Genomic DNA, 19,799 nt, shown 5'->3' with positions numbered 1-19,799 from the left:
CTACCTTTCACATAAGTTCTCCTACCGTTCCCCTTGAATAGTTTACTATTATGTTATATAACAAAAATCTTAGCCACAGTCAACGCTTTGCCGAGTCTGTTAGTAATATTAAAAGAAAAGATTGTAAATGCTTTTTATGGTCATCAGAATTTAGATGAATAATTACTATTAGACTCGGACTTAGAATAGAATAGACAAATTTAATGGACCCAACATGTACAATTGGCAAAATCAGCGTGGGATGTGGCCGGGAATAAATGACGTGTTCAAAACACTCATCCAGTGACCTAAGACTTAATCATACGTGTTTGACTTCTTAAAATAGTGCTGCAATGGATTGCAATAGTTTGACAAGGTAAACGTTTTTTTATTTATTAATCGCCCGAACCTAATAATTAATCTACAATCTCGGATTGTTTTCATTCGTGACAGTCGATAGATCTCCTGTCTGCAGTCAATAAACAAACTCTATGAAGACAATCCGTTTTTGGCTACGGATAGAATGCAATCTCTTCGCTCTTTACACTCATATTTCACAATCAATATAAACTTTATAAAGTAAATAAAACCTCGAAACTCCCTCAAAATCCGTCAACTAAAATAGTGTCCAACGAAGTTTTTCTAACTAAGTATATTATTTGTTGTTTCAAATATAAAGTTTCAGTTTTCTTTAGTTTTTTTATGTATATTTGACTATTATACATACTTACTTGTTTTTTGTTTCATAATATATTGTTTATCTATGTAATCTGTTTTGGCTTTCTGTATTGTCTTATAATATGTATAAGTTGTAAGATTTCTTATAATTAAATAAATAAGCATATATACCTACAATTTATCGAACTTATCCGGTGGGCCTTCTGGCCAGTCAGTACCAAGACTGGTTCGGTATCGGCCTTTAGGTTGGAGAACCGTCCTTCCAGAAGTAACCCTTTCAATCAGCTTAACAATCACCGCTATAGTCCAATTAAAACGTTATTTATTGATTTTGCTCGACACGAAGGTTCTAGTGGCCTTGTCAAGAGGGTGGACGACGTCTACTGACGTCACCGGTCATAAATTTAATAATATGCATAGAATTGCATAACAATATTTTTTAATAACTTATTTGGTTAAAGTTGGAGGAGACTTTTACCCTTGAAGGGGTTCCGTTCCATGGTATTCAGTACCATACCAGTAATTTTTTGGGAAAGGCCTCCAAATCCCTCCACTTCTGTCTAAACTGTGCCACTCTCTTCCATGTACCTGCTGTTTCCCTAATCTGGTCTATCTAAGTACTAAATCTTTTTGCGTTTTCCTTGGGCACCAATAGAAGAACAGAATTTCTTGTTCCACTTTTCTGGTCCTTTAACCATGTGCCCCGCCCATTAATAATATCTCTCTCGTAGACCTGCTGTTTATTTAATCAGGACTATCTACCTTCTAAATCTTTTTACGTGTACCTTGGGCACCAAAAGTGGAACAAAACTTTCTTATTCTACTTTTCTGTTCCTTATCTGCCCATTAAAAATAAAAATAAATGCAATTTTATAGGGAATTAAAACGCCTGGCAAGTTTAAATCTATCCGATCCTGGAGTACCTAATAATCCTTGGAAACTCAAGGATTTGTAACGTGTTTTTCAGTGAAGGTATTTGTACCGTGAAGGCTGAAGTTTTTATTGATTGCGTAACTATTGAAGTTTTTAGTAACTATACATTCGAGGTCGACTAATTCTTTTCCTAATCCACTATCTATTTCTTAAATCTATAAATAAAAAAGCTAAGGGTTTGTTTCACAATGTCCGGATAAGTTCCAAATAAGCAATTTATTACTTATTTGTAGGATAAACAGTATTTTTGCGTTTCACGACTGTCAGATAGTGCTATTTGTCATGAAATGCCAAGTATCTTATTCGGAACTTTTATCTTTCGAATACATGTGTTGCATAGTTATTTGGCACTTTATCCATACATTGTGAAACAGGCCCTAAGTAATGTTATGCTATTAATAAATAAATTATCTTATTTGTATTTTAACTGCCTGAAAAACCTAACTATATGGTGTTCTCTTCCATTCCAGTCTATTGGAAATTCCATCCCACAGCACATCCTTCATCGGCAATTCATTTAGAATTTCTGCCATTTAGCTGTGGAATAGGCTGCCCAATTCTATACGATTGGCTTCCTCCCTATCGCCTTTTAAAACTCTTCTATATAAACATTTCCTAACCTTCTCATATCCTGATCAATCGTGACCTGTTTAATTCATGTATTTCCTCTTCTTTTGTATTACATCGTTATTAGCAATTCATGAATCCTTAAGATTAGCTTATTAGTTTTAGTTAGTTATTCATATTCTATTTTTTGTTTTTGTCTAGATTAAGGTTTTTATATAACTTCCGGTTATGCACTTCTAGTATTCATTTTTTTCCCACTGCATCCCTTGTAATTTTTTTGTCTTGTGTTATTTGTGTTTCTTTGCAACGAAGTGTGAATAAATAAATAAATGAAAACATCAGATGTGGAAAAGACTTCCTGTGTACGTCTTTTTCGGAGATAAGATTTACACTTTAAAAAGGGCATTCCTTTTACAGGCCGGCAACGCAACATGCCTGCCTTTAATAAAAAAAACGATGTCTACTTGTGTGCACGCGTTAGAAGTTATACTTCTTTGGTGTAACAAGATAAAAATCTTTTCAAAAATATTATCTTTTGCCTTATTCTATGTTTGTAGAAAGGACACTAACAATAGAAAATACTATTGTTAGTGTCGTTTGTGTCTAAAGTGGACTATAGCTTACTTCAGGGTGTCGGTTTTTAGTGACGGTGTTCGGGGGGTCGGTTTTTTGTGACGGTGTGCGCGAGCCTCGTAAAAATTAATTCTCATAATTTTTCCCTAACGCGCCAAAATAGTATAACTTCAAAAAGTTTCTTACACTAAACATAGTCACATCCGTGTTAGTGTATAATTCGTATGCATATGAAACTACACTTTGTTTTAACCACAAAATCAAAACAATGGGGCTCACCGCAATGCAATTGATACTGTGTGTGTATTCTATATTTACGATAGAATCAGAAATCATGCGCTATTCGGTGATACAGGTCCCGCCGCGTGGACAGTTTTAATGGCAGAGTACTCATGCCGGCCAAGAATTGGGGCCTTCTTTACTTGAAGGACTCTATCAAATCGGATATACTTCGGTGTAATGCTGAATCCACATAGTGGTGGAAAAACTGCCTTCTAACACTCAGTTGTGGAACGACGAACGTCGTGGTGATACAACCAAAGCAGAATGTGGTCCCAAAATTATATCCTATTTTAATGTGTGTCTACACAACAGAGATGGGAAATAGACCCGTTTCGAATCGAACTTCAAAAAATTAGAAAATCAGAGACGCTTAAACACTAATTGGGTCTCAGCCTCAGATTTCTGAATCTGTTTCATGATCATTTGACAATCTATCAGGCAAGTAGGTGATCAGCCTCCTGTAGCTTCAACGTGTGACATCTCCGAGGTCGTAGGTTTGAACCTTGCACCAATGGACTTTCTATGCGCATATAAAGCTCGTACGGTGCAGGTAAACGTGAGAAAACCGGCCTTACAGTGTTGCCTGGAAGAGATCTATCGGAAGCGATAAGGCCGCCTGATTATTTTAACTGTAGTTTCTTGCAACTAAGTGTAAATAAATGAATATAATTATTAGTGGTAAAGAGTTAGGTCAGAGACATAACAGGATTATACAGTACATTACGTCGTATTAGTTCAGTCGGTCGATACTCGGCTTGCAAGGTGGACAAGTTGCATAACAGTTTGAACTCTCAAGATGGAGCCATTGCAGATCTCTTAATACATATTGTGTGTATTTATAAATTCTGTGCAAAGTGTTATAAAAAGTTCGAAATTCAAAAACCGCAAGTGTAACAACTGGACATACGGAAACAATCTGAGGAGTTCTAAATTCCTAACAGCGCATAGACAATAGTGCGACAAGTCAATTCACAAACAAATAGATGAGTTCGAAATTCAAAACAGCGCATGGACAATAGTGCGATAACTGTCAATATGCAAATAAATTGAGCTCGAAATTCAAAACAGCGCATATACCAGTGCGACAATCTGACATACGCAAACATGGCGAAAGCTTATGTCAGATGTAATTAAAATGGCGGACTGACGCTTCTCCACTATTATATTGGTCCCATCAGCTGTTACTAGAGGGGAAATGTATGTAAGATAATATATAAAGACTACTAGTCTGGTGTAATACAAATACAAATTAAGATACAGCTTATGAATTCTGTCAGCTTATAAAATTTTACAAGAAACACCTTGGACCTATCTGTCACAGGAAGAAGCTATTCTTGAAAATACACAGAAAAATTACACGTGGTATTGATAATCAACTTGAATTATTATGTCAATTAAGTGGGGAGAACGTTTGCACTATAAATTAATAAAAATTCATCTCATCTATAACACACAAGTTAAACCTATGGTTTTAATGTTACAAGGCCCACAACGTACTCGCGAGCCTTTGAATGTCCATGATCAGTTAACATCATAGGACACATCTGCCCGTTTACCCTCTGGTCCATTTAAATATACCTGTGACAACAACTAAGATATGTCAAGTGTTGGTAAACGTCAATGTCATACGCCACTATCAGTGTATTGACACCTCGAACGTATAGATATTCTACATAGATTATAATTGCCCGTTCAGTTCTTTATACGCGGCGTGTAGCTCAAGTTGTCCATACAAAAAGAAAAGCAAATATATGCCTACATAAATTTATAATGTCTTATAGTACTGTTGAAAGATATTAAACCTAAATAAGAAGGTATGCAAAATTAAAAGAAAAAGGATAAAATTAAAATCGTTGAATAATTTTAATTGAGTATTTCTCAATAACGTATGCATTGTTCGAAATCTTTTGTTTATTTCATACAGACTAATTAATTCGCTTCCGCTTGCTTTGTTATATATGGCTCTAAATCAGTGACGTCATCGTTAATCGATCCTGGGCTTTCCCGTTTAGTGCCAGTAACATCAGAACTTCGACGGCGATTCGAAATTCAAAAGCCTAGAATGTTGACAATACTTCATGATATTCTTTAGAAAGTGTTGTTCGAAAAACGTTTTCCAAAATAAAAGAAGTTGTTAAAAGTTCATTAGTTTAAAGCTCTCCGTGTCTGATGGCGATTTTCATGCAGGTGTGTATCAGTGAACAGCGTCTTTGAAAGCCCCGAGAATGTTTTTCCAACTCACAACGATCGTTACAAACATTGTACACAGAACCTTTTTATGAGTGCCATCTCCTTTGGAAGGTTGCCGATTATGGCTACTTTAATTTTGGATTGCACGCTTCTGAAGAATGACTTGGTGCTTTCAGATCATTGTCTAAGATTCTTTAACCCAGCTCGGCCAAGGCGCCAGGTCTTCCTCTGCTACTTTGGCCTAAATGATTAGTTGTGTTAAAGATGTGTCCGAAATGTTCCAGTTTCCTTTTCTTCTGTATTCTTCCAGCACGGTATTTCATATGCAGACCGCATACGAATATCCAAGTCTAAGATATTTCAAACATACATCTACTATGTAAGATGTCGAAGGATTCCAGATATTCGGACCCAAGATTCCACGCCCTAGAGCATATAGAAGAAGCGCGTTCTAAGTTGTTAATTTAGACGTCACACAGTACTATTCAATTTAATACGTAAAATTCTAAAGCATTTATTCATTCAGGTAACACAATTTACATGTATGAACGTCAATAAAGAAATACGTATTAAATATCAAATGCTAAAGGTTTGGTCAAACAGCGGACGGGACGGTGACTATATTAATTGGTACATTACAACAACTCACGACGCGCAACCGGCAGCGGTGATTGCCAGTTCTCAAATGAAGGGTGTAGAACGGAAGAGAACTGGCAATAAACTCCCCGCAACTCTTTTTAATCGGCAAGTTTTTTTGTTTTACACAACGTTTGTAAGCTGCAACAATTTCACCACGTTTCACATGTCATCTTAAGTAATTAATAGTTAATTAGTTATAATAAAATTTAAAACAAAGATTTGTCCTTTATCGGCAGTATGAAAAACCGTAAAATCGCCAAGTTTTGTCACAAAATGTTTTGAAGGAGCTGCAAAAATTGCCTTAAATTTGTAGATTTTTTGGAAAGCAAACCAGAAGACGGCTACTTTGAGTAGCATTATTTCGGCGCTTTGCTTCTAAAGCATTGGGCCTGAATGCTCCTTAAACTTATAACATGGAATTATTAAAGTTTGAGGATTCCCTGGATAAGAAGAGAAACCATGCGACGGTTACTTCCTTGTGTTTCGGCGCTTTCAGTCCAATCCTTTATCAACGAATCCTTTGAACATTGAACGCCCAGAAAGTCTAGAAAAACTTAATGTAACTGGAATATGGAGGATTTCACCTCGATTCCCTACTCACTGAACTGCAGTTCAGGCCAGTCTTACATGACGCTTGTCAAAGACAAGAGGGAGTGGAGGAAATTACTGTGACATCAACATGACTTCTAGAGAAAGAACAGAGATTAAAATGTATTGATTGCAGGGACTGTATTTGATACAATGATATATTTGTCCCCAATTTGTCCTTGTTTGGACCCCAACGGAAGTTTCAATGAAAATATTTAACTGAGGGGCCATTCACACTTGAATGTTTTGCATAACAGTAGGCTGACTGTGTAATAGTATTTTGCTTCATACATTTAATGATGTATAGGGTTTTTTATAGGGGAGACAGAAGGCTCGGACGTTAGATAATAATAATAATTAATCTTTATTTCTTGTCTCACATATACATACAAGGTTATTATGATTCAACTAAGATGATAACATTTAGAAGTGTATATGAGAGACTGGTCTCTGTAAAAGGAGACCTGAGTGATAGATAGACAGCCTTTCTACCACCGGACCGGAACACGTAGTTATTGTCATAAGATACAATAGAGGAAAATAAGTAAGTGCTAAAAGAAAACATTGCAAACGGAGTCGTAAAAATAAATTTGGTGTGTTTTGTGTGTGCGTGTGTGTGCGTGATACAAGTGATACCGACGATGGATACTTTGACCATCTGGGATCTATAACCTTGGCTAGTTCAAACTCCCCCAGGCAAAAGTAATTGAAATATTGAGGTGATAGAAATTCTGCATAACTTTAATTAACGGGTGGTATATGGAACGTATTAACACAATAGGATCTTTAGTATGACTGCCCATTTATTATTATTTAAAACAGATTATATATTAATAAAATACAGGCAGTAAACGTAAGATTACAAGAATTTAATATATATTTCTTTTGACGTTCATTACGTACGTATGTTATTTATAGTATAGTATATTATTATATGGTACGTATTACCTAAATGAAAAATTATTTCGATTTGATTTGACTAAGGTTAAAAATCATTCGTGTCAATTTTGATAGAAGCGCCATCTATGTCCCACATTACGAACTTTTTAGACCAACGCTTTTAATATTAATTTAACATTGTTTGAAACTCAATATAGATATCGAAATGCTGTGTTGCTGTGGCATTTTACGTTGCCATGGAAACATGTGACCTAGTTTCGGGGTTATAAAAAACTGTTGTTGAAAGAAAATAATTAGAATTACATATCTATATAGAACGTGAACGATTTTTTAAATTGTATGGTTATAACTAATTTATAACTTCGTCTTATCTATTTTTTTCTATTTCTTATCGCGTACCTTGCAGATATTTTGAGGGCTGGAGTTGGATTTTGCATGACATTTTAAATAAAATACCTTTTATTTACTATTAATACAAATTATTAACTATTATTTAGATATATATTTTTAAGGTTTAATAAATACTTTAAAATCATACCCAAATATCGTTTTAAAATATATTCCATAAAATTTAATAAGTTATTGAAATAAAAACTATAATAAATAATCCTTTACTTTAGCAAAACAAAATTTATTAACTATTGTGACCTAGACAATTATTTTTTAAATTAAATAAATACTGAAAAAACATCCCAACTTTTGTATAAACATAATATACAATATATATAGTTCCATAAAATTTCAAGTGTTTTTTAAATAAACATTAAATTAAATTTGCCTTAAATTTCGCAAATAAAAAATTATACATTATAATGATTTAGACTATATTTTATAAACATATATAGTTAGAAATTTAAGTAATACTAAAAGGTACCCTAAAATCTTTCAAAACTTCAAAATTTTATTCCGTAAAATTAATATTGAATTAAATGACGTTGTGGTTTATGACATTTTCTTTTGAATTATTGTATGTAAAGGGAGGATAAAACTTGCTGAGATTCTTGCCCGTTCTTCTGAGAACAAGACCTCCTGGTAGTCTTGCGAACGGATGGCGTAGTTTTGCTCTTTCGCGAATTTTGTAAACGCTTTTGACATTCATAAGCATGCCTTAAGTCGCATCTAAACTGAATAAATAAATTTTGATTTGATTGATTGATTGTTTCTGACGTGATTTTTCAGAGTTGGTAAACTCAACCTGGTGGATCTGGCTGGTAGCGAGCGTCAACGCAAGACTGGCGCATCGGCTGATCGTCTCCGGGAGGCGGCTAGAATCAACCAAGCCCTATCATCTTTGGGGAATGTCATATCCGCCCTTGCTGAGAATAGCCCACATGTGCCTTATAGGTAGGCTGTTAAGTTAATAAAGTAGCGCTAGAACCTTTTAGTTCTGGGCCTCAGAAATCTGTTATCTTTGCTATCTTAATAGACAAGTAAATCACAGTACGAATTGCGTTTGTTTGTGCACGTTTCGAACCTTGGACCTCAGGTATGAGAGTCCCATATTAAAACCCTAGTTGTTTTCAAAACAATTTTTTTTTAGAACAGGAAGCAAACGGACCCACCTGATAAGTATTACCACCGCCCATGGAACTTAATGTCAAAGGACTCGCGAATGCGTTGCCGGCTTTTAAACAAACGATTGACCGATGTTCAAGACACTTCTTGCGTATCTCTTTATGGATACAGCTGCAATTGCAGAGGTTTTTGTAACATTATAATCTAGGGTTCTTCAAGAGAACGTACTACCCTTAGGACGGCAACGCACTTGCAAACCTCCTAATGTTTCAGGTGTTCGTTTGCTATTCCATTTTATTCTTAATTCTTCGATGTTGTGTTACCTTAATTTTTCTTTTTTCAGGGATTCGAAGCTAACTCGAATCCTGCAAGATTCTCTCGGTGGGAATAGTAAGACGATTATGATAGCCAATATTGGTCCAGCATCATACAACTACGATGAGACTGTTACTACCCTAAGATACGCCCATAGAGCTAAAGGTAATATTTACTCTATTCCAAATTTTAAAAAATCCGGCTCGAAGGACCAAAATGTACGGTAGAATATAAGTGATATTATATATGAAACTTTAAAGTTTAGCTTTTATAATATAGTTGTATTATTGTCGTTAAAATTATAATGAACAGCCTATGCCAATACGATAATTTCAAATAAAAAATATCTCTATTCATATAGATAAACAAGTACACTTATGAACGTCAAAAAAAAAAATTAGTTCGCAAGTCCAGGGCGTAGAACAGGCAAGATGTCGAGAAGCATTTAATAAAATATAATGAAGTACATATGTATATAAAATTAAACACATAATATACACAATATCGCTACTGTAAATTTACTTTGAAAACATACAAATATGTCGACATTGTGAAGAGGAAAATTAAATTTATTATTCTATATATGAAATCACGTCTACTCCACTGCGTTATGCTGAGTCAGGGCTACTTCAAATCTTAACACACACATAACACACTTAAAATGTACCCTTTTTCATTTTTTCCAACAACACCTCAATTCGACATCGTAAAGTTAGGTCTAGGTTGCATGGAAATCGATAACTATGTTGAAGTTGTATATTCTAGTATTTTTATATTTAATAATATATAAATATTATTTTGGTGTTTTTAAATCAATTACATATACGACGGAGATAGTATTTACTAATAATTTATTTATTTATATAAAATGTTTTTTGATTAATTTTAATTATCGTTAATCACTACTGCATTTTAGTTATTTTTTTCCATACGCCAAAGAAGTATAACTTCTAACGCGTATACATAAGTACACACACTTTTTTGATTATTGTTTTGTGTGTTTCGTTAAAAGTTGTCTATATCCAAATCAGTGTCCCTATAGTGAGAGGATCTATGTGAACCGTTTCCAAATATTTGCAGCCATCAAGAACAAACCAGTCCGCAATGAAGATCCGAAAGATGCCAAACTACGGGAATATCAGGCGGAAATCGAAAGACTTCGGTCACTCATCGAACAGCGAAAAGCGATTGAAAAGCGGAAAAAACCACCGCGAATTCGCACGAAGACCACACCACAAGACTGTGAGTATTTAACTCAAAAAACTCAAAACTCAAAATATCTTTATTCATATAGGTAAACATGTAAGTGATGTACACTTGAACGAACGAACGTACGAACGAACGTTGAACGTCAAAAAAACAAATAAAACAATTAAGGAGGCTATATTCAATTAAATAGGTCGCTTAATATCTTTTTGAACAATCAATTAATTGCTTAGATTTGGATCATTTAGATATTCGTAAAATTAAAAAACTATAATTTAAAATGTAGGGAATCTCTGAGAGATAAATTCAAGGATATTAAGATTACCTTTCACTCGCAATATATTTATGAAAATATTATGTATGTATACAAAAATATAAGTATACTACATACAACACACAATGTTAATAGTCGGAACAAACGCAGGCTGCAATTTCCCCGTACTAGACCATCTAAAGTTAGGATTTATTTGGGAAAAGAGATACTCTTCTTAAATAAAATCCCAGAGGCTATATTGTCTCTGCCTTTTAATAAATTTAAAAAATGCATTAAAGAAAAGCTGTGTAAAAAGGCTAACTATAAAGTTAGTGATTATCTAGCTGCAATTTCCCCGTACTAGACCATCTGAAGTTAGGATTTTTTGGGAAAAGGGAAAACTCTTTAATAAAATCCCAGAGGCTCTTTTGTATCTGCCTTTTAATAAATTTAAGAAATGTATTAAAGAAAAGCTGTGTAAAAAGGCTTACTATAAAGTTAGCGATAATCTAGCTGCAATTTCCCCGTACTAGACTGTCTAAAGTTAGTAATTCTTTTTTGGGGAAAGGGATACTTTTCTTTAATAAAATCCCAGAGGCTCTTTTATCTCTGCCTTTTAATAAATTTAAGAAATGTATTAAAGAAAAGCTGTGTAAAAAGGCTTACTATAAAGTTAGCGATAATCTAGCTGCAATTTCCCCGTACTAGACTGTCTAAAGTTAGTAATTCTTTTTTGGGGAAAGGGATACTTTTCTTTAATAAAATCCCAGAGGCTCTTTTATCTCTGCCTTTTAACAGCTCCATCTTCCTTCGACCAATCTGAATATTTATCGATATAGAATTGACTGACATATTATACAATATATCAATAGCTAATGAACAAAAAAAAGGTTTTTAGGATTAAAAATGCAGGCCTGCAATTCTCCTTTAATATAATCTTTAACATCTTCCAGCTGAAGAAGAAACAGCGAGTTTGAAGAGCGAGCACATTCTAGCAGAATCAACAATAGAACAAGAGAAGACCAAAACGGAAGAACTGGAGCATCAAATCCAGGCCTTAGAAGACCGATTGGTCCAGGGTGGTGGCGGGAAAGACCTCCTCAACAATTTGAATGAAAGCCAAGTTATCCTCCAACAGAGGCACATGGAGATAACGGAGAGGAAAAAGAGAGAGATAGAGATGCAGCAAAAGATAGATTTGGAGGAGGAGACGACGGCGATAGTTACGAATACCTTTACCACGCTTCAACAGGAGGTTGATCATAAAACCCAGAGGTAAACACACGTTATACATGTATTACCACACCAACACACACACACGCGTTTAAACACGTTATGTAACTATGAACAGACCGAAAAGCTTGCGTCAGGCACAGGAGGATGATCGCCTACTGGTCTATTTGATTGACAAATGATCATAAATCTGAGGCTAAGGCCTAAAAAGTTGTAGCACTGTTTATTAATTTTTTTTATTTCATCAAAATCAGTATTATGTAAGATTAACTGCAATTTATCTATATTTTTTTCTATATTTATCTATATTTAATTTATCTATAATAATTGAAAAACGTATTAAGTTTTATAGGAATCCTCAAAAATGCATTTAGATTTCAAGCATAGACTATGTGTAAAGAACTTAATAATTACTGTCCACGTCATCACCAAATAAGAAAATCAAAGGCCCCCCCACCCCCCCTCTAAAGTAATTACATAATCTTAATATATATAAATCTCCTGTCACGATGTTTGTCCGCGATGGACTCCTAAACTACTTAACCGATTTTAAATTAAATTGGCACACCGTGAGCAGTCTGGTCCAACTTAAGAGATGGGATGACTTAGATCTTTAATTATAGTCGCAATTTTATTTTATTGCAAATTATTTGTTTATAATTTGATATAATTCTAACAGATGGCGCTGTTTTCAAAGTACCAACGTTTCACATAAGTTCTCCTAGTTTCCCTTGAATAGTTTACTACTATGTAATATAACAAAAAATCTTAGCCACAGCAACGCTTGGCCAATCTGCTAGTTATTATATAAGTTACTAGCGACCTGCCCCGGCTTCGCACGGGTGCAATGCTGATACTAAATACACTACAGAAAATCTGTGAACGTTGTATGTAAAAATACCATCACGTACTTTTCTGTAGACCTTTTCAATGTGTACAATACTTAGGACATTATTTTGATAAAACTCGTAGGGTTCAGCCTGCGTTTGCAATGTAAGCGGAAAAAATGTAATTATTTACGACACCACATTAGAAACCTCAGAAATAACAGTACTTCTCCACTATTTAATGGATGTTATTATATATATAAACCTTCCTCTTGAATCACTCTATCTATTAAAAAAAACCGCATCAAAATCCGTTACGTAGTTTCAAAGATTTAAGCATACAAAGGGACATAGGGACAGAGAAAGCGACATTGTTTTATAATATGTAGTGATGATTTGATGTATATAGTAGTTTTTCTATTGAATATTGTATTATAGTGCCTATGTAATCCTTGAACGGCCCCTCAGTAGTCATGGTATTTCTACTCTACTTGTTTGTCTATGGTTATCAGATTAAAGCGGTGCCTCGCGAAATACGCCTCGTTACGCGAAGAAATGGTGGAGCAAAGAGAAGCACACGACTCCGAGAGACGCGAGCAGGAGGCTCTGCAGGCGGCGTTGATAGCGGAGTTGCGTCGCCGGCTTTTGTTGGCCGACAGCTTCGTCCCGGACGCGGGAAGGCCCACCGTCATGAGGCTTAGGTATAATGATGATGCTGATGGCTGGGAGCTGCCTCAAAGGTAAAATTTACTAGATTTTATTTCATTATTTTAAAAAAAACTAGGCGCATGAGGGTATTTTTTTACGAAACGTCACGAAGATGTGCAGCATTTTAGTCGAAGAGAGGGAGAGAGCGATTGAGAGAGTGAGAAAGGGATATTGAGAAAAAATACACGCTATTGGTTGATGTAATCGTTTAAACCAACAAACAAACAAAATATCTTTATTCATATAGGTAAATAAGTACACTTATAAACTTCGAAAAAATTAAATTATTTGTAAATTTACATTTACTGCCAGTTATCAAATCAAGGGCGTAGAACGGAAGAGAAGAACTGGCAATAAACTGGTTTAATTACATATTAGAACTTTAGATGGCAATTCTGTCGCATAACGTCTTGTGCAGTAAACTCAGATTTTTTTATTTTATTTTATATATTTCATTAGCACATATACAGTGTATAAACAGTGTGAATATAGATATACAAATACATAGAGTGTGTATATACTGGTACATGATCATCTATTGGGGCTTTTACCTTAGTAATAATTAATTTACAAAAGAAATTCATTTATGACATGTGTACTTACGCACGCACTTTTATCTGCTCACCGTCCTCCATAGACAAACTAGAACGCGGGGCGGGTGTGTTGCTGCCTTTGAGTCCCATAACATTTAATCCCATTTTCCAGCGGTGCCGAGCCCCTATCAGTCCGTCCAGTGGCGACCCCAGGTGCGAGAAGACCCCACTCAGCGACCGACACCAATACCCCAACACGTCGTTCTGAGAATTTGCTGGACTTACGGCCCATACCCCTGCCATCCACAGTGCGGAACTACCCCCCGCAGAGGCCCCAGACCACCATCACCAAGGTGCCTTTTAATAAGGTACCCATGAATAAGGTACTTTTTTTAAAATACTTTAAAAGGATAAGTTTGAGTATCTCTCAACCAAAAGTTGGGAATTATTTGTCTACAATTTACTTAGTGTTGCCATTATGAAAATGCCATCAAAATATTCCGCAACACTATTGGAACAAATTTCTTAAAATGGCAACACTCTTTATGATGTCACTAGTCATTAGTGTTTGTCATCTGTCAAAGTGACAATCGAAAATAATGATGTATTTATCGCAAAGTCTGAAGGAATGTTCCTAATTAATATGTAAAAAATTGTTTAACTAAGAAACTTAAATCATTCAAAACATAATAAAAAATTTAGGGCCACGTGAAATATATTTTCGAATTGCCCCTTTGTGGGCGTTAGGAAGCCAGTTAGTAAGTTATTTCTAGACTTAGTTCACTGTCTATTAATTCCAGGTTTAGTAAACCTTTTAAAAAACCAAAGGTTATCTTTACTTCTGCGTTTATTACGAAAAGGGTTTGTGATGAAAAGGGACGTAATTACCAGTCGCCGTAAATCCAACTTTAAAGTAAATGTGACTGTAATTAAAAAAAAATTGATACATTCATTAACAAATAAAATGTTTGAATAAAATTGTAAAAATGTGCCCGGCCAAAAAGGTTTGTAATCTCTAACATGTCAAAAAATGACAGCTGTCTGATTCTACGGAATTACAAATCAGAGTACAGAAAGCTAATAGTTGTTACTGAAATAAAGATACCAGTTTACATTCATATTTGTACACCCCAGAATTAAATGACTGTATTAATATCAGGGAAATGTCAGTTAAATAACGTAATTAGTTTAAGTAATTAAGAATTAAGTTTGCTTATGGAAGAGCTGGGAACCCAGACACAGGTATTTTTTACTTAAAAGGGTTTCCAAATCTTACACAAAATAAAAATATAATGTTTGTATTTATCAAATGTTTAATCTAGTATTATATAATTTCAGTCAGTGGAAGTTCCAGTTAAAAAGGAAGTACCGGAAACACGTCGCGTCAGCGGAAAGCCTAGACCACCATCCGCATTACATAGACTTGGTACCGCTGGTGTGCGGTAGACCCTTATACATAAGCCTTAACAATAGACTTATCTGCTTATACGAGCTATACTTGTATCACTCGTCTCTTTCTCTCAAATGGTCTTTATACTGTGATAAAAAGAGACGGTGACTATTCCAATAGAATTTAGAGGAAAGAAGTTATTTTCAAAGTCAACAAAAAAAAGAAAAATAATGCGAAAAAATCTGTATATTTAATAATTAAATTAATATTAGATAATAGTACCTATATAACATAATTTATTAATTATAATATGATTATGATTACCGATTTTTGAAAATCGGTTATCTAATACAACACTATGCATCCATAGAGGTTGTCGATGGTCACTTTCGTAATTACGTTTATCGGTTTTTTGAAATTCGAATTTCAAAATACTGTTTGTAAATGTCTTCTCATGTTTATTTGCATTTGTAGAATGATTGCCTTTTTCTAAATTCTATTGAATAGGCCGTGTAATAAGAGTATTTTGCAATTGTCAATATTTATATAGAATTATTATTTATGTATAATTAATTCTGTTTTAATACAAAAATCTAAACAATGCAATTAAATTATGATTGCTAAAACATTTATTTCTGTAATTTTTTTTTTGGCAATAAACTGTATGCCTGTTTCAAGTAAAATTCTTTAGATTTATAACGATTAAAAATATTGACAATTGCAATTTAATATTCTGGGTGTTGTCAAAAATGTCAAACTTATTTGGTGGAACACAGAGACGTGTCCTAAAGTTTTATAAGCGGTTTTAGTTAATTCTATAAATTTCTCATATAACAATTTGTGAGCGAAAAATTAATTTTTCATACATATGATAAATTTATTTTACGTCGACTGTATGATACCGTTCCGATAACTTTATGGAAATCAAAACAGGGTTGCCGTCTAGAATAAGTTTAATTGTCTTTTGTGACAATCACAATATACATTTAAAACTAAGACACACAAATTTTGCGAACTAATCTATTGTATAATATAAGAAATCTGAGGCAATTTTTGAGTTCTTAACATCAACAGAAATATTAGCACCTTTATTTATCATTTATTTTCTATGAAGTTATACAGATAATAAAAATAAATAGTTATCTAATACAACACTATGTAGCCATAGACTTTGTCTATGGTCACTTTGATGACCTCGTTTATCGGTTTTTTGAAATTCGAATTCCATAAAACTGTGTGTAAATGTAGGTTTTTTCATATATTCGTTTGCATTTGTAGAATCTATCTAAAAGTCTATAGAAGCGGTAGTGTTATGATTGTTTATTAAATAATTGAAAATAATTAGTTCGCAAAATTTTGTTACGATTCTTTTAAATCGGAACGACTCGCATCTTAAATATCGGTTTTGTGTTTGCCGATTTTATACGAAATTGTAACGAATGCTTGGCTTTGAAGCACTGCGATGAATATATAGCTCATGAATGTGTCAAGTTTGACAGTGACAGATGTCAGTTGTCATCTTAATGGCCACTTGAAGGTAATATGTCGACGGTATGAATTTTATATTAAAACATTTTTTGTGTGAAAAAACCATCATGAACGTCATAGATTCAAAGCAAAGTGTTTCTGGAGATTTTGTTTTAGGCCCGAACTCTAAATTGTGTATCGACATTGTCACAGATCTGTCAAAATACTTTTCTCAAGGAGTTTTTTGAGAGGCCTTCAAGTCAAACTTGTCACTCGCTTCGCGCATATATTGATAAAAGGGGAAAGCGGGGTTCATATGACACTTTAGCTGAGAGAAAATATTTAATAGATGTTTTGGTCTCTCTCAGCCGCACAAAATTGTGTTTTAATAAATTTATATATTTTAATTTAGTTGTGTCATATGCGAACGCAGGCGTCGATGTAAATATTAATAGTATTTAATAAATTGTCACGAGCCATGTGACTTAATGATCTCATTCAATTTCCAGTATTCATACGCAAAGTTGTTTTTAATTAGATGAATTTTGTTTTTTTTAATCACAATATGGAAAGGCTCAGTTTCATACGAATTTTGACGTTTAAGGCTATTCAGAAATAAGTATCGTCAAACATCACTCTTGACAGATAGCCATAGACTTTCTCTATGGTCACTTTTATAACCTCGTTTATCGGTTTTTTGAAATTCGAATTCCATAAAATTGTGTGTAACTGGATCCTCCAAAGTCAACCCGAAGCGCCAAAGACCTACGTACGCTGACATTTGATGTGCACAGATTATACAACGTGACATCAATTGGCTAGCTGGCTGTCAGAATGACATTAGCTCACGCTCTGTCACGCTCTTAACAATCATCTTCGTATGGCGTTGGTGGGCAACGCCTGTGCTAACTATGAAGCCCTATTTCAAAATAGCCAGACTGTCATTTGTTTTACAGCTAACCGAATTTCGATAATTATTTAGGTTTATTTTGTATAATATTTTATCGTTATTGTTTTTAGTAAATTTTATTTATTGCTTCGGACTTGTGTTCGTGGCGAGTGATATTAGTTAATTGTAGTGTTGTTTTAAAATTTGAAAATTCTCTCTTATGTCACATGATAGCGTTAATAGAAAAATGTAATGACATATTTGTGTTATTATGTTTTTGTATACTTTAATAATAACCTCGGAAAGTCCATTGTGTAAAATTTAATAATTGTGATAGTGTCGTTCAAATGCGTTACCAAAGATGGAAACTGTTCATTCCATGCCCTAATGTCAATAAATCGGTAAATAGTGATGTTCCTGTAAAATAATATCGATTATTCGTTTTGTTAACGTTTCCATATGGTTTCTAGTCAATGATTCTTGTATACAAAGTTAATGTAAATAAATTATTTAGTTATCAAAATAATAGAAATAGTGTAGTGTAGTGGCTTACGTTCGCACAATTTTTGATTACAATTAAAGGCTTATGTTTTTGTGTAATTTTAAAATTTACAGCATATGAATGGAGCGTGAATTTTATTTTGTTAGCTCCTGTGGTATATGCTTGTGCTGTAAGGTTAAATTAGTATTAAAAATTTGTGAACCGTTTTTTAATTTTATCATTGGAAAAATAAATCATGTGATATATATTTGGAAACCGCTAGTCAGATGTGCCGCGTACACGCTTATACTCACTAATAAAATATTTTTAATTCCATATGTACTTTTGTTTTATTTAATGATTATATAACTTTCACTCCCCAGTTAGAGGCGTTCAAGGCGTACAGATTTACTGCATTTTATCCCCCCTTTCCTCTTGTCAGCAAAAGTCAGCTAAGCCCTAAAAAAAATATTGGTATGAAGTTCCTTATCGGGCGTTGTGAAAGGGGGCTAAACGGAAAAAATCCTCATGTAAAATTGTCACGACACTTGGCTATAGTTGTTGTAATACACCGGTTCTCGACCGATCACCGAAGTTAAGCAACGTCGGGCGAGGTCAGCACTTGGATGGGTGACCGCCTGGGAACACCTCGTGATGTCTTTTTTTACTTTTCCTAGGGATAAGAAATGAAAACAACAAAATATAATACTACCATCGATGCAGTTTTTTAAAGATATAAATAAAATAGAATTCCAAACATATGTTTCCTACTTTAATTACCACAAGCCAATTATTACTAAAGCCTACTACTGATTAAGTTAAAATAATATTGTATTTGTTAATAATAAAAAATATTATTTCTAAAACTACTTAAAAAAATAAAAATTATATTACAATTCCTTTACTAATTAATCGAAAGCATTTTCGTTCCATCCTGGTGTCTTTAACACCTCTCAAGTTTTTTTTTATATATACGTATTAATTTTTTGTAGGAATCTTCGAAAATGCATTTCGTTTTTAAACATAGGCAACGTGAAATGACAATAAAAAGTAAATAATTACAATGACGTAATCACCAAATAAGAAAATCAATGACCCCTTAATAATTAATATTCATAAGATTTTTACTATACGCATTTTACTTTTATTTAGTTACAACTAATAATATATACTAATCTAGTTCGTCTAATTTTCAATCCGCAAAAGATTCAGCATATTTTAAACAAGGATAGATAAGGGTAGGTTGCAACTTGCAGTGACATAAGATGTCGTTATTAGATATTTTTCTTCCAAGTACATTAGTAGCACAGCGCACATAAAAAGATAAATATATTAGTTCCAAATAAGCTATTTATTACTTATTGATAGGATAAACAGTATTTTTGCGTTTCACGACTGTCAGATAACGCTTATTGTCATGAAAGGAGAAGTATCTTATTCGGAACTTTTATCTTTCGCATAATTTATGTGTTGCATAGCTATTTGGTACTTTATCCATACATTGTGAAACAGGCCCTTAGTCCATGGATTCCGCAAGGCACGAACAGTTAATATTTAACCTTTTTCCTAATTCCTAAACTTTTACGTCAGACAATTTAGTGGTCTGTAATCTGTCTTATAATTCTCTAATAAATTATTTGCTAACATATATCA

General features: G+C 33.8%; 1 protein-coding gene across 2 annotated transcripts in view; it reads left to right on the top strand.

Moving 5' to 3' along the window:
- Positions 1–18,484, top strand: part of LOC110998251 (kinesin-like protein Klp68D) — a 51,682-nt gene extending 33,198 nt beyond the window's left edge. For both annotated transcript variants that reach the window (XM_022266803.2, XM_022266801.2), the window contains 7 exons: positions 8,509–8,673; positions 9,188–9,324; positions 10,240–10,401; positions 11,572–11,893; positions 13,191–13,418; positions 14,092–14,302; positions 15,258–18,484. In XM_022266803.2, the coding sequence (XP_022122495.2) occupies positions 8,509–8,673; positions 9,188–9,324; positions 10,240–10,401; positions 11,572–11,893; positions 13,191–13,418; positions 14,092–14,302; positions 15,258–15,365 (1,333 nt within the window). In that variant the 3' untranslated portion in view covers positions 15,366–18,484. The remainder of the gene's footprint in view (positions 1–8,508; positions 8,674–9,187; positions 9,325–10,239; positions 10,402–11,571; positions 11,894–13,190; positions 13,419–14,091; positions 14,303–15,257) is intronic.
- The last annotated feature ends 1,315 nt before the right edge of the window (positions 18,485–19,799 follow it).

Source organism: Pieris rapae, chromosome 23, assembly GCF_905147795.1.
Source record: "Pieris rapae chromosome 23, ilPieRapa1.1, whole genome shotgun sequence".
In the NCBI taxonomy this organism is placed as follows: domain Eukaryota; kingdom Metazoa; phylum Arthropoda; class Insecta; order Lepidoptera; family Pieridae; genus Pieris; species Pieris rapae.
Note: the sequence above shows the minus strand (reverse complement) of the source record. Positions and strands in the feature narration are given on the sequence as shown.